Source organism: Apodemus sylvaticus, chromosome 2 (assembly GCF_947179515.1).
Source record: "Apodemus sylvaticus chromosome 2, mApoSyl1.1, whole genome shotgun sequence".
NCBI lineage: Eukaryota > Metazoa > Chordata > Mammalia > Rodentia > Muridae > Apodemus > Apodemus sylvaticus.
Window position 1 is genome coordinate 122649315 of NC_067473.1, and position 14828 is coordinate 122664142.

The following is a 14828-nucleotide window of genomic DNA, read 5'->3' on the forward strand; positions in this document are numbered from 1 at the left end:
GCCAGGTCTATGGGGCGGGGCATACCTGGCTGTTGCCAGGTAAGTGTGGGGTAGAGCTTAGACAGAATACTAACTGGCGTGGGTGTCCCTTTCCCTGAGGTGGGTGTTTTTTTGTGGGGTATTTTTGAATCTCCAGGAGGGAGACTGTGGTGGTGCGTGCGAGGCAGGTGGTCAAAGGCTCAGGCCAGCTGGGGAAAGGCAGGAGAGACTCCTGTGTGGTGCCGGCTACTTCAGAAAAAGTTCATCAAATTGAAATAGGCTGTGAGACCAGGTCTGGCCTCTCCCAAGGGCATGGCCTCCAACAGCCCTGACAGGATGGGTCCCTGGGGACTCAGAACCAGTGAAGGTGAATAAGTCCAGAGAGGGGTGGCAGCTACAAGGTCAGGAGCACAGTGCTAGACTTGGCAGCCAAGGGATTCAGATAAACAGAGAAGACAGTGAAAACTTCTCCAAACCAGAAAAACAGATCCTTGTGGAGTTGGCGATGGGCAGACGCTGTTGTAAACAACCAAGGTTCTGTTAATGATTCTTGCTCTGAGAGCTTGCTTGGCCCTGGGAGCAGACCCCATGCAGTGCCTTTTAGTGGCTTTTAGAACATCTTCCAGGCTCAGAGGGGAAGAAGAAAAGAAAAACACAAGTTAATAAGTGGCTAATCGTGACATCCCCCAGGGCTCCCAACAGGCCTTCCAGGCTCTCAAGAGGCTGGGAGTGGGGGGACCTGGGCTCAGGACAGGATCTGTGACTCCCAGCTGAGCCGTAGACTGAGTGGAGAATCTTGGGGGGCTGTGAAAGCTTGGCTTGGGATGTCCCTCTCTACCCTGATTTATACATTAGGGCTCTTACGGATTGGTATTTAACTGGCCTGATGGTATCACTCAAGTACCAGTGAACGAGGAACTAGGAGGCGACTTTGTCTCCAGTCATGGTTCTCAGAACCTGGAGAAATAGAGCTTTGGTGAAGCCAGCCCCACAATGGGGTGCAGAGAAAGAGTCCCACTGTGTGAGATGCCACCATATGTCTGGTGCTGCGGGGCCATTTTTTTTTCCTATGTACATTTCAGTTGGCATCTATCTCCAAGGCCCATCCCAGCAGTTTTCCTTCTTTGTAGTGCTGGGCATGGGATCCAGGGCTTTGCCCAGGATAGACACATGTTTTTCCCCAGCCCGCTGCATCCAGATGTTTATACATTAGCTCCTGCCCCTGCCGTTCTCCTGCCTTGAGATCACTGGTACCCTTTCTGCAGCCAGAGAAGCTATTTCGCCTCTGGTTCATAGCCTTTCGTCTTAACTCATTTTGTGGCTTGGCACTGGGGCTGCCGATTAGCCACCACCCAGTTGCTTTTCAGGTTCAAATCCCCTTTGGGCACATCAGTCAGAGGTCGTGAGGTCTACCCCTCTCTCAGAGCTCTGCTTAAGAGCCTCTTGGTCATTTGTTCCTGAATTCTGGCCTCCAAGCGCCATTCCTTTGGGCACACGAAAGGGATTTTCTCTCTGATTATATCCAGTCTTACATACTCCCTCAACATCTCCCAAAGACCTCCATAGTTGGATCTTTCTGGCCGGAATTCTAGGGAAACTTCTGTCCCCAAACCTTTTTGTCTTTTTATTTCAAGATGGCATTTCATGTAGACCAGACTGGCCTCAAATTCAGTCAGTTCTGACTCTGAAAATGTCCTAGCCTTCCGACTCTATCTCCTGATTGCTGGGATTACGGGTATGTGCCACTGTGCCTGGTTATGCAGTGCTGCAGAACAAAAGGCCAGGCCTCTGCCTGCTGGGCGAGCACGCTGCCCTGCCGGGTGTTTACACACCCAGCCTTTAGCATTTTAATTTTTTAGTGACTCAGAGCAGTCTGGGTGAGGCTCCTCTAACTTAAGTAGTTCTGTGGCCCTCAAACCCCCAAATGCTGCCAAGACCTCATTACAGGCTTGTGTATTCGTGCCTAAAGACTGATAACCAGGAATGCTGTTGCCAGTATCATTGGTTAGGTGAAAGGTGATGTGTCCAGAGGGTGCAGTTTTATGTTCCTGTTAAAAGGCAAGATAGATCTTTGTGTAGGGACATAGGACAGTTTCCAAGATAAATCATTAGGTACAAGATTGAAAAGATGTAGAGACTGATAATCATCCTAGAGCATGATTTGTGCGTGTGTGTGTGTGTGTGTGTGTGTGTGTGTGTGTGTGTAAATGTTCCAGAATTTTCTTGGTCTGGAACCAAGGGATTCTTGGATCGCAGGATTACTGGTAGGGTTAAGCTACCACGTGAGTCTGATCTGAAGTACCTTTAATGCTCTGGATGGGGAAATTGAGGTCAGGCTTTGCCCAGAGTCTCCCAACTGATTAGTGCAAAGGTTGCCCTTAGCATGCTGTGACTGAGCAGCCCCTGTGAAAGGCTGGGCTAGGCATTTATTGCTTTAATGTGTGTAGCATCAGTCTTGACAAAGGAGAGAGGCTGTCATGGCCACACCCCTCCCCCTAAGTGTGTCTGGGCAGAGAGCTGGCCCCAGCTTCCCAGAGAAACAACTGCTCCCTCATAAGTGTCCAGCACTAAGGGTAGGGATGGCCCGAGTACAGCCATACTTCCTAAGTTGCTTGGATCACAAACCATAGTGGCGGCCTGCACAGCCCAGGGTCTGGCTACGTGGATTTCCAGGTGGGTCTCATGAGATATAGCCCGCCTTCCTTCTGAGCTCCAGGCCTGCGATGAGCTCCCTTACCCCTTTCTCTCTCTCTCTCCCTCTTGCCCTCAGTTTGTTGAAGTCGAAGGACAGATCACATCCTTGGTTGATCTTTACCCGTCCTTCCTAAGGAAGGGTTATCGTCGGGAAATCTTCATAGCCATCTTGTGTAGCATCAGCTACCTGCTGGGGCTGACGATGGTGACGGAGGTAGGTGACTGTCACTCTGGGTGCTGTGAGGAGGCCGCTGCTGGGAGAGAGGCCTGAGAGGGTGGGGCTCCCTTACCACACCTCCTTTAGGTTGGCTCTCCATCCCTCTTCTGTCCTGCTCTCAAATGATCATACAGCTTCCCCCGTGTCCCCTTTTGGGATGTTGTGGTCAAACCAAGATCGTGGCACTTACTTGGCAAGTGCTCTGCCATTTCTGTGGGTATCTTCTGAGGAGAGCCTGTGCTCCTTCCAGAGGGCAGGGACTATACTTTAGGAGGAAAAGGAGCCAGGAGCAGAAGGGAACAGAAAGGTTGAAGCCTAGGGGTTTCAGTGGCTGGAAAGGGGGCAGATAAAGAGAGTACAAACCCGGCACCCCCAGCGCGTGCTTTCCTGTCCCCCAGTACTGACATGCCTAAGGGCTCTAGGAGAAGGTTGTCAGTCACTACCCAAACCCTATTCAGGCCTTTCCTTTTCTTTACCAAAAAAGAAACTTTTAGGGAAGTGCTTGTGAGAACACTCCCTCTGTGGCTGTAAAGATGTCTCAGGGGTTAAGAGCACTAGTTGTTCTTCCAGAGGACCTAGGTTCAATTCCCAGCACCTACATGGCAGCTCACAACTGTCTGTAACTCAACTCCAGGGGATCCGACGTATACACGTCCACAGACACACCTGTAAGCAGACCATCTAGTCACATAAAATAAAAATAAAGGTTATAAAGCATTAAGAAAATCCCTCAAAAGTCAGATGGCCTCTCTACTCACCAAGCACGGGTTCCTGTGACTTGGCCACACTTGGTTTTAAGACATCCCGTGTGTAGACTTCTGTGACACTTTGTGTTGTTTAGACATGTTGTAATCTCCCTAACCCTATGTGTTTTGTCAAACATGAAGTTGAATTTGTTATAACTGGCCTTGAACTGACAGTAAGTCTGTCTAGACTTCTAGAGTATTTATTGTAAATCTATGAGCCACCACATTTGGCCTTGAATATTTTTTCATCTTTCTTTTTTTCTTTCTTTTCCTTTTCCCTTTCCTTCCTTCTTTCCTTTCTTTCTTTCTTTCCTTTTTTTCTTTTCTTTCTCTCTCTTTTAAAAAGCATCTGTATTTGATTATCCTAGCTTTTGCCAATTTTTCTTTGGAATTAAAAAAATGTATTAATTTGCCATAGTTCTTTATATATGGGAAATTGGAAGCCAATGACAAACCAACTTTATCTTTGATTTTTTTTTTCCTTCACAGGGTGGCATGTATGTGTTTCAACTCTTTGACTACTATGCAGCTAGTGGTGTATGCCTTTTGTGGGTTGCATTCTTTGAATGTTTTGTTATTGCCTGGATATATGGTGAGTATACATGTTTGCACATCCTTTTTCAAGGTATTCATTTGGGCAGAGATTATAATGGAAAAGCTTCCCTTGTCTGGAATGTCCACTCCAGGATGCTCCTTGAGCATATCACAGATGATCCCACTGAAGGCACAAGATGTGAACATGTTGCTATAAATATAACATTGTCACCTCAGAACCTAGGGTGACCTACTCTTTGTCCCAGAAATGGTCCATTTTTATCTCTTAGAGAGCTGAGATTGGACACGCTAAGATGTAGGCTCTGTCTAAGACTTTCAACAAAATGCAGGTACCTAGGTGCACTGAGTGTCACATGGCCTTGCTTGTTATGGAGATATAGGCCTGGTGGTTAGAGGTGGTGACCCTGCTGCGTTGTTCCCCAGGGCTATTCTGTCTTTGGCTGCCATGTCACCAGGGACCCACTGCTATCTCTTGTAGGCGGTGATAACTTATATGACGGTATTGAGGACATGATTGGCTATCGGCCTGGGCCCTGGATGAAGTACAGCTGGGCTGTCATCACTCCAGCTCTCTGTGTTGTAAGTCTCACCCTAGCCTGACACTTTCACCTTGTGATCTCCTGCATTCTGTGGGCTCTGATAAAGCCAGCTTCAGCTATACCTGGGACAGTGAGGGCAGGTTGTTCTATGTTGCCTTGGGTGTTTGTGTAGGGTTTTGTAGGACCAACAGGAGTTTGTGAAGAAGAGGAAGCAGGAAGGGCAGAGTCAGGGACGCTCAGCCAAGCTGCTGTCCTCTGCCCACCACCTTGAAGCTGTCCTTGGTGTCCGCATGGGTACCTTCTCCGACAGACTGCTTGGGAGTACCACTGAACTGTCACAGCAGATCCTGGCCAATGCCCTAGGGATCTTCCTGTGCGGGAGTTCCACCTGTCCTGCTGTTCCTGGTCAGCACCTTGGAGACTCCAGATGTCCTTTGCTTTAAAACCAGTGCTTAGCAATGGACAGGTCCCCTCTGCTGTGACCTCTACTCCCAGGCCAGACCAAGTGGACATGCTAATTCACTCCTCTTTCTGGCCCTCAGTTTCTTCACCTCACCTTGTCACCTCTGACAAGGATCCCCTGAGGTGAGACCTCAGTGATAGGTGACAGTTTAGAATCTGATGAGTCTCATTGTGGCTCTTGGCACACAGAACCTCCAGCAGAGTCGAGAGACCACAAACAGCAACTGGAGGCCCAACCCAGGTAGAGTTGCAGTCAGCTGGGTACAGGCCGGAACGCCTACCCTTGTTCACACCAGGCTTGTGCCTGGGGTCCCTCTCACGCTGACCTCTGATTTCCTACCCTCTGGACCAGAGGTGGACTTCACTCTGCACTCTGGTGGCAGGATGAGGCCCCCTGCTGGAAAGCCTAGGTCAAGATCAGAGTCACCCACCTTTGGGACTCACTTCACAGAAGCCACAGCTTTCTAGGCAGAAAGCGACAGAGAAGGGTAGGCACCGTGGGCCACCTGTCCCCTCCATGCACCACCGTCTCCCATCAGACCTTGTTTGAGGCAGTGAGTACTGGATGGCTTTTGCCATGGCACTCCCCAGGGTGCCTCATTTTCTGAGGAGAAGGATACAGGGCAGTTCTTCCAGAGCCAGGGCCCTTCTCAAAGGCAAAGGTAGATGCCATATAACTTTAGAGTTCAGGGCTCACCCCCTTGTTCTCCTCAGGACCAAGGCCAGGTTGACATCCTGGCACTGGGACCAGACCAATGTGCCAAGCGCTAATGCCATTTAAGCCACTGGATGCCCAGCTCTTGTCCATGCCTTTGGCACTTATCGTGCACCTGCTGAGTTCGCCTAAAGCCACATCTGGTGCTGAAAGAGAGATGCTCCAGCGTGGTGGGTCTTAAACCCCCCTTTCACTGGGGTTGCCTCAGACCATTGTAAAACACATACACTTACATGATGAGTCATCACAGCACCACAATCACAGTTATGAAGTAGCAACAAAAATTATTTCATGGCTGGTGTCACCCCAACATGAGGCACTGTACTGAAGGGTTGCAGCATTAGGAAGGTTAAGAACCACTGCTTCAGAGGGAGGGGAACAGCTGAACTCTGGGTATCAGAGCCATGTTGCTTCTAGAGGGAAAAGCTGGGGCCTGGCGAAGTAAGGCCAGCGCACTGGATGTCGGGTGAAGAGATGAAGGAAAAAGGATGAGCAGGAGGAAACGGCCCTGGGCACATGCGAAAGAGCTGGAGAGCCCTGAGGGCTGTGGGTAGATGATAAAGGAGAGGCCATACCTATGAGCTGACACGGTTGGTATTCTAGAGCAGCTGGGGGGCCAGGGCAGGATGAGCAGGTGACTTGGTCAGATCTGTCCCAGAGAGAACCATAAGGCACAGTAGCACCCCATCTCCACAGTGAGGATAAAGTCCACACTGCCCTCAAATGCACGGACCCTCTGACTGCCCCATCTCTCCACAGGGATGTTTCATCTTCTCTCTTGTCAAGTATGTACCCCTGACCTACAACAAAGTCTACCGGTACCCTGACTGGGCAATCGGGCTGGGCTGGGGCCTGGCCCTCTCCTCCATGCTGTGTATCCCATTGGTCATTGTCATCCTCCTCTGCCGGACGGAGGGACCGCTCCGCGTGGTGAGCATGGGGCGTGGGCGACGGGGTGGTGGTGGAGGACAGACAGTGTCAGTGTCTGTGTGACGTTAGGCAAGATGCTCACCCTCTCTGAGTCCCAGGTTTTCTCCAGGAGACCCAAGGCAGGAGTATGCTGTGGGCAAACAGACAGATACCATTCACACTGGAGAAGGCTTTGTGGTGACATTTAAAGTGGGCCATGAACTCAAGAGGACTGTGTCCAGTATAGTCTGAGGTAGAATGTGGTGTCCTGGTGTGGGGTACAGAGGGTCAGTGGCTAGGCCTGAGAGAGGACAGAGTAAGAGGTTGTGGGAATCTCTGTTCTGAGTCAGGGCAGGAGATAAGTTCTGGAGAGGAAGCCCAGCCCTGCCCAACCGTGCCACCCTCTGTGCTGGCGTGTGCCGCCACCTCTGCCCCGCTCCCAGCCTCTGTGACTGCTGTCTCTTCATGGCGCCCCCTCCCCTCCCCCCAGCCTCCTTAGGAATTTTTCCCACAATGTGGGAGCCTCCAGGCCTGGCAGTCCCCTGCTCTTTCCACGAAATCCCTTTCTCAGAATCTACTTTAACCTTTGCACCTGGGCCGGCTCCAAGGCCCCACCGTTTTATTTTGGGCTGTTTTTATTCTCTTACAAAAAGAATCTGGAGCCAGGATGTCCTGGGGCCCTGGCTCCCCCTTGAGCTGGCCCAGGCTTCCTCCTGTGGAGGGGGCTGTGTTGGCTGGGAGAGGAGCGGAGAAGAGACACGGAAGGAGCCAGGGGCACAGACGCTTCCCTAGAGTGTAGAGCAGTGGGGGCGGAACCCCAGCTCTCCCGCCATTAAGCCAGAGTCAAAGCAACCCTCTCTGTGGTTTGGGCTGGAACAGTAGACCCCAGACACACAGGCAGCTGCAGTGCCAGCTCTGAACCCTCCAGGTGGCCCCTGGTGCCCTGAGCCAATTTAGGTCACCCTAGAAGGTTATTGGTACCTGGACACGAGTTAGCTGGATTTTCCAGGGGTCTTTAGAGCTAGGTTCTGGTTACAGTTTTTATAGCAGTTACTAAAGGGTCTCTTGAAAACCTGAATGATTTGCTGTTACTTTGTTTTTTTGAGACAGTATCTAAATCTCTAGCCCAAGCTGGCCTCGAACTCATTAAGTTTAGGTTGGCCTCAAACATTTACCTCTCCCGCCTTAAGCCTCCCTACTGCTGGGATTCTGGGTGGAAACCCCACTGCCTGGCGTAAAGCCCCATTTTAAGAGGCTGATTTGGGCTGTGTGCACAGATTTGTTCAGAATGAACTGATAGGGGAGGGGGGAGCAGCTGGGAAGGATGTCTCCCCACAGCTGAAGTGAGCCACAGCCCCTCCCCCACCCCACCCCCACCCGTGGCAGCATGAGCTGTCCTGTCCTAATCATGAGGTAGTAAGCGGCATATTAGGATCTCCAACCCAACCAGGGTTCCAGACCAGGCTGTGCTTTCCAGCAGACAACGGAGTGGCTGCCCGTGGTGGGTTCGCTCTCCCACTTTGCATTTGAAGCTTAATATTCCAATGCAAGAGGGGCCGGCTTGAAAGCGTGTAGACAGGCTAGGTGATGAGAAGTCTACCTGCTCCAAGCAGCACAGATGTTTGTGGGAGAGGCATGGCCTGGAGTTTACCAGGTCTTGTGTTTGTTTGTTTGCTTACTACCCCTCCCTCCTTAGAGAATGTGGAAATGTGGATTCCGCAGTGAAATGATGTCTGTTTAAATAAGCAGTTTCTCCCAAGTCCCTTAGCAGTGCCAGGGAGAACACCAGGCCTGGCACACTCAGGCTTTAATCAGCCTTCCCAGTTGTAATTTGCCATGGTTGGATGTAAACACCTAGGGGGGCCTTTCGTTCACTTCTTTTCTTTTTATAAACTGCTGGCGCGTTTCAGTCTGAGTAGACACCCGGCAGGAAGTGGGCAGCAGGCAGGAGGCAGGAGCCAAGGTCCACTCCCACTCTGCGGGTGACTTCCTTGCATCCCTGGGAAGGGCTAGGGTTCTTCCCTCCCCAGTTCCGTGATCCGATCATCACCACCTGAGAAGCCTGGGCTCTGTGGCTAGAGTGTCTGAGCCTTCTCCTGAAATCTCCTATCTGAAAGGGCAGACCTCTCCCTGCAGTGTGCTCCGAGGCCCAACCCTTCAGGAGAAGGGGCTTCCTGTGAGGAACTGTCTCATGAAGGCTCTTGGAGGCCAAGGAGGGGAGACAGGGTTCAACTCCTCAGGGGAAAGAAATCTGCCCATGCAAGTGGTGTGTGTGTGTGTGTGTGTGTGTGCCCCGTCTTTAAGCATGAATGCAGGGGGTTGGCTGGGGAAACCACTGTAGGACATAGGGTGCCATTCCCCTCCATTTTGAAAAGATCCACAAAAGGGCCAGAAAGGGTGGCAGTCGGCCAGATGGCATAGAGCAAGTACCCTGGGATGTTCTGGAGGCGGGTGGGAAGGACCCTCCCTAATCTGCTTCTGACCTCCTCTTTGTCTTTCTTCTGCAGAGAATCAAATACCTGATAACCCCCAGGGAGCCCAACCGCTGGGCTGTGGAGCGTGAGGGGGCCACGCCCTTCCACTCCCGAGCTACCCTCATGAACGGCGCACTCATGAAACCCAGTCATGTCATTGTGGAGACCATGATGTGAGGTCCGGGCCACGTGACGGGCGCCGCTTTCCTGCTGTTTACTAACGTTAGATTCTCATAGGACCAGGTTTACAGAGCTTTATATTTGTACTAGGATTTTTTTTTAATTGTCACAGAAAATGTTACTCTATGTGTGTGTATGTGTGTGTGTGTATGTGTATTGTGTGTGTCTGTATATGTGTATTTTGTTTTGTTTGGGGGATATTTTGTACAAAAAGAAAACCCATGGGCCTATGTCCTGGGGAGAGGATGGACTTTCATATTGATTTCGATGTATTTTATGGGAACTTGGTAAATTTTTCTTTGTATTTTTTAACATATAACTATATATACTTAGAGTCTGTCATACACTTTGCCACTTGAATTGGTCTTGCCAGCAACGGATCTCGTTTTTCAAAAGCAATTCTTCGGTGCTTATATAGCTGGCAGAAAGTTCTGCCCAAAAACAAATGAAAAAAAGAAAGAAATAAAACTAAATGCTGGGTGGAATTTTCCTATGATGGTGGATACATCTTCAAGAAAGGTGTAGTCCCTTCTGAGCTGGTTCAGGAGGAAGAACACAGCTGAGGAGAGCGAGCCCCCACTAGCTGAACAGACCTGAGGGGCAGGAGAGAGCAGGGCCTCGGGGAGACCCTCTTTCTCAGCCAACAAGAAAGATGCCAAAAGAATGACCCACCCTCAGCATGAAGGGTAGATCCGAGAGTGGCGGAAGCCGGTGTCCCAGGGCCAGATGCCTGCCCTTTTACATTGAAAAGGGTCAGTGGGACAGGTGGTTCAGTCAGTGGGACTGTCTGAACCACCTCGGGCATTAGAGGCAGGAATGGGACGTCTGAATGTCTGGTGAGAATGGGGCTCAGGTCTGGGAGCCTCTGCAAGCATAGGCAAAAGCCGTGTCCTTTCTTGAGCGCTCAGTATAGTTGCCTGAAGCCAGTCCACAGGAGCTGCTGTGACTTCAGAATGGGGCTCACACTCAGGAAGTGTCTGCTGTATTTGCATGGAGTCATGGTGGGTGGTGACCAGAGCATTCCCCAAGCAGAATGTATTTTGGTGAGGGCCAGGGTAGGGGAGGCCAGTGGACCAAATGATATGAGCAGCTCAGGAGGGTGAGTGTACCCCAGACTGGCAAGCGAACCCCCCGGGGGGCACTTTCTTCCTTGCCTCTTGAAAAACTCTTGTTAAAGATACCACCCCAGAACCATCCAGCTCCCCGCAAGGAATGCTCCTAGTGGCTGTAGACCCTGGATCTTAACAGATCTGAGTTCAAGAACAGAGCCAACTTGTAGTGACCTCAGATAGTTTCCAAGCCACTGCATTGGCTGTTGGGCAAGTGTTTATCCCCAGGGAACTGCAGGGAGAAGACAAAGGGAAATATAGTTGGTTGAAGTTGTCTCCATTGAGATGAGGTCAGTACTCCAGAGCTGCCCCACTTTAGGCAGGGCTGTTTCCTTCTGAACCAGGAGAGGGCGCTACACCTTCACCCCAGCCTCCACTGGGCCCAACTGTGCCATTCTGAACTTCTTTGACAAATGTACACATTTTTCTGTCTCCAAAGCAATGTACTCTGCCAAGTGACCCTCTAATCCTCTTCCAGTGGCTGTTGATGCAGCCATACATGATTGTACTGTGTTCCTGTTGTCCTGTGTATTTCCGGTTGCTCTTGTGTTATTCTGAGTGTTTGGTGTTCTCCTTCCCTGATTTTACCGACTTGTAATGTACCCTGGTTTTCTTTTGTTCTATGGAACCTTAAAAGTAACCACTGTGGGTGATTGGAAGACAGGTGAAGTGGAAGGAAGAGGGGGCTTGTCCAGCTGTGGCAACGTCTGTGGTCATGCCCGTCTACCTTGCTCCCAACCCCCACCGGGCGCGCCCCTCCCCCTCTGGCGAGCCTTCAGTATTTTGGGTTGGCAGACAAATGGCACCATTCTGGAAATGGCCTGAGAAAGGCCTTTTTAATCATTCCCAGATCAAATTCTAGACCAAAGACACAGCGGGCCAAGTCCCCAGGCCCTGCCTGGGTGGAAGGCCAGCCACCTCCCGAGCCCACTCCCCAGCAGTGTCCCCTCACCTGTCTTCAATCCCTGCCACTCCCACCCAGCCCTGGACCCTGATCACTTTTGTCGTGACGCGTGTCTTTTCGTGTCTGCATGTAGGTAACATTTTGAAGTAGAGCTCGTGACTCTGGTCCACCTGCCTCTTGGAGAGAGGGCTTAAGCTGTTCACCAAACCAGCCCTTGCCTGGAACAGGCCAGATCCTGTCCTGACTGTCAGATGAAGACAGGAAGCAAGGCCCATCACCAGGTTTAGATGAGGACCTTAGGTGGGCCCAGGAGAACTCTCCTGGGAGATGGTATTTGGTCCTAAGAGTTATGTTATCTCCCACGTGGAGCATCGCTGCTGAACACTGTGGACAGCCCCAGAGGGCCCCAATCCAAGGCACTTTCATAAACAGGAGACTAGGCCTAGCGTGGGGACTGACACTGAGCTAAGTGGAACTGGACATTTGAGTCATTTGTAGCTCCAGGCTCTCCAAGACATAGTAGAGGGAAGGCAGGACCAGGGCATTGTCTAAGTAAACTGTCAAGCCTTCCCTGTCAACCAAAGGCCAGAGCTGATGAGGGACCCTGCCCCATATTCATGGAGCAGAGAGCAATACCCACCTGTGTCCATCCTCACCGTCCTGCTCACCCTGGCCCCGTGCTATCCTTCCTTCCTTCCTCCTCCAAAGCCTTTGGGAACTAGGAATTGATACACCCTCACCTCAAATTGTACCACAGGAAACTGAGGGCCAAAGACATCGCTGGTGTAAAGAGCCTTAGCCAGGGTGTATGCACAGGCCTTTGACCTCCATGTAGCCCAAGGCTATGCAGGAAGTAGCCGGGAGGGTTTCTTTTCCCTCTCCACCTCTGGCCTCCAGTCCTCACCTCAGCTCCATAACCCACCCTGGAAAGCCATTCAGACCATGGCGATGCATGAGGAGAAAGCAGCATGTGCCCCCTCTGCACAGGAAGGGGCTTTCTCTTACCATAGGGTGTCACCGCCATGGCCGACAGCATTCCAGCCCCGCCCCTCTGGACGGGGCAATGCTCTAGCAACCAGTCTAACAGGTGGCAGCCCAGTTCCTCTCTCCAAGATGCAGACACAAGCCAGGAAGGCACCTTAGAGAAGGCCCCTCACAGTCCCACTCAAACCTGAGACCCCTGTCCCTATGGACACTGTAAATACCTCTGTGTGCACGTCCCTCCTTCGTCAAGCCCCAAACCACACACACAACAAAACCCAGATACTCCAAGATGGAGAGGGGCGTCCTGGAAGCCAGAACAGTGCTCCCTCCTCCCTCCTCCATCTGATCTCCCAGGAGTCAGGCCTTCACAGGAAACTGGCTGTCCATGCTCTCTGGGAGGGAGGAGTGGTAGTGGTGTCATTACAGGCATGTTCTGGCATGTTCCCTGAAGGACAGAGCATCTTGTTATATATTTGGCTTCAAAATGAGATGGTAGTCCCATTTTTCTTTTTTTAAACCAATTAATCTTTCCAATCCCTAACAACTGTGACTGTATTTAGCACAAGAGAAAAGCTGAGAACGTGGGTTTTGCCTCCTTCAGAAATATGTCTGGCTCATCAGGACATTTTTTAAAAACTTCAAAATATTTTTAAGATATTTTAAACTTTTGTAAAAAACAAAAAATAAAAAAACAAATGCGCGCACACACACACATACAAAGAAAAAAACCTGAAACCAACCAAGAAGGGGAGGAGCGTTAGTGTTTGAAGGATCCTTGGTGTGTGACCTGTCTTGCAGTATACAAGCTCTGTGTATGTTTAATTATGACGACCCCGCATTTTGCAGGGTTTCGGTTTTTTCCTTTTTTGCTTTTTAGATGAATATGTATATTGATATTTTAAATCCATCTTTGCTTTTTTTAGAGGAGTTTATAATCACCTTGTAACACAACAATAAACATTTCCTTTTTAAAATCCAAGAACGTCTGGTGTGTTTTGGAGTGGCCGGTTCACCTCTGTATTTTGGCAGGCACTCTATACTTTATAAAGGGATTTCACTGGGGCTGGAGAGCTGACTCAGCTGTTAAGAGCATTTGCTGACCTTGAGTTTTCTCAGACACTAGCTTGGGGCTGGGCTAATTGGAACAGGCTGGCCTGGGAGTCCCAGGGACACACTGTCTCTTCTCCCTAGCTATGAGATTTCAAGAACGGTTGCAACTGGCCTTTGGTGTTGGTCTGGGCTTGTGAAAGCAGTTCCCACAGAGACTAAAAGATAGGGTTAACAGGTAGGTTGTGAGCTGCCCATGTGGGTGGTGGGAACCAACCTGATCTCCTGGGAAAGCAACAAGAGCTTCCAACCACTAAACTGTTCCCTAGGCCCTGCCTGACATTTTAACATGGGTTTTGATCAAACTTGGGGTCCTGGCGCTTGTAAGCCAAGCATATCTCCCAGACTTGGCCACCCCCGGCCAAAAGACAGCCTGGTGCTGTGAAACCAAAGCAGGAACCACATTGTTGTCCAGGAGCTACATTGTTATACATTATTACTAAGTCTTCACATGCTACACGGTTAAGTTTTTCTAAGCCTAATGTTCTGAACTGCCTGAAGACCATGTTCTTCAATTTATGTTGAACTAGTGACCCCATGATATATACACACTCCTTTGCCTTGCTAAACTGAACCTGTGACATGATTGCCCTCTTGGCTTATGAAAATGTGTCTCCGCAGAAACGCTGATGCCTCCCCTTGCACATGATGCATGCTTGCACGTCTCACAGGCAGCCTTGAGCCAGCTCTGCGTCGCCCACTCTTCTGTCCAGGTGCAAACAAGAAATGATCTTGGCAGCTGTTATTTTTTTTTTCTCCAATCTTAACCCTTCCCTCAAAAGTCAACGAGGTGGTGCCCTCTGAAACCCCGCCTTTTGGATCAGCAGCTGGCTGGCCAGTTCTAATATAGCTTGCTTTAAGCAGACAGTCATGGAATTGGTTTCCCCTCAGGTCTAACAGCTCCTTTGTCTTGGCTGGGTTGCTACATGACTTCAGGTGTGAATTCTCCACTGTGTTGGGGTGTCGTGCTCTGCGGGATGTTCCAGGCATCCACAGAGATGAGATCTGTTGAGGGGAAGCTCCCAGACAAGGGGTTTGTTCTGGGGTACATAGACTTCCCACCCGGACCTGGGGTGGGTGCGGACTATGGGTCTGCCCTGGCTGGTTTCATAGACAGTGTCAAATTAAAAGAGCACCTCACCACCACCTTTTTGATAGCCTGTGTCTGCCTCCCTCTCTCGGTGTGTCTCAGCCATTTGGCTTATGCTGGGATCCTGGCTCTACCCTACACTACCTGTGGGCCTTCAGGTAAAC

General features: G+C 50.5%; 1 protein-coding gene across 4 annotated transcripts in view; it reads left to right on the forward strand.

Annotated features, from left to right (window-relative positions):
- The window catches only part of Slc6a6 (solute carrier family 6 member 6), a 74459-nt gene extending 61010 nt beyond the window's left edge, over positions 1–13449 (forward strand). For all 4 annotated transcript variants that reach the window (XM_052174334.1, XM_052174335.1, XM_052174337.1 and 1 more), the window contains 5 exons: positions 2750–2887; positions 4126–4228; positions 4670–4770; positions 6667–6837; positions 9324–13449. In XM_052174334.1, the coding sequence (XP_052030294.1) occupies positions 2750–2887; positions 4126–4228; positions 4670–4770; positions 6667–6837; positions 9324–9467 (657 nt within the window). In that variant the 3' untranslated portion in view covers positions 9468–13449. The remainder of the gene's footprint in view (positions 1–2749; positions 2888–4125; positions 4229–4669; positions 4771–6666; positions 6838–9323) is intronic.
- Positions 13450–14828: the final 1379 nt, after the last annotated feature.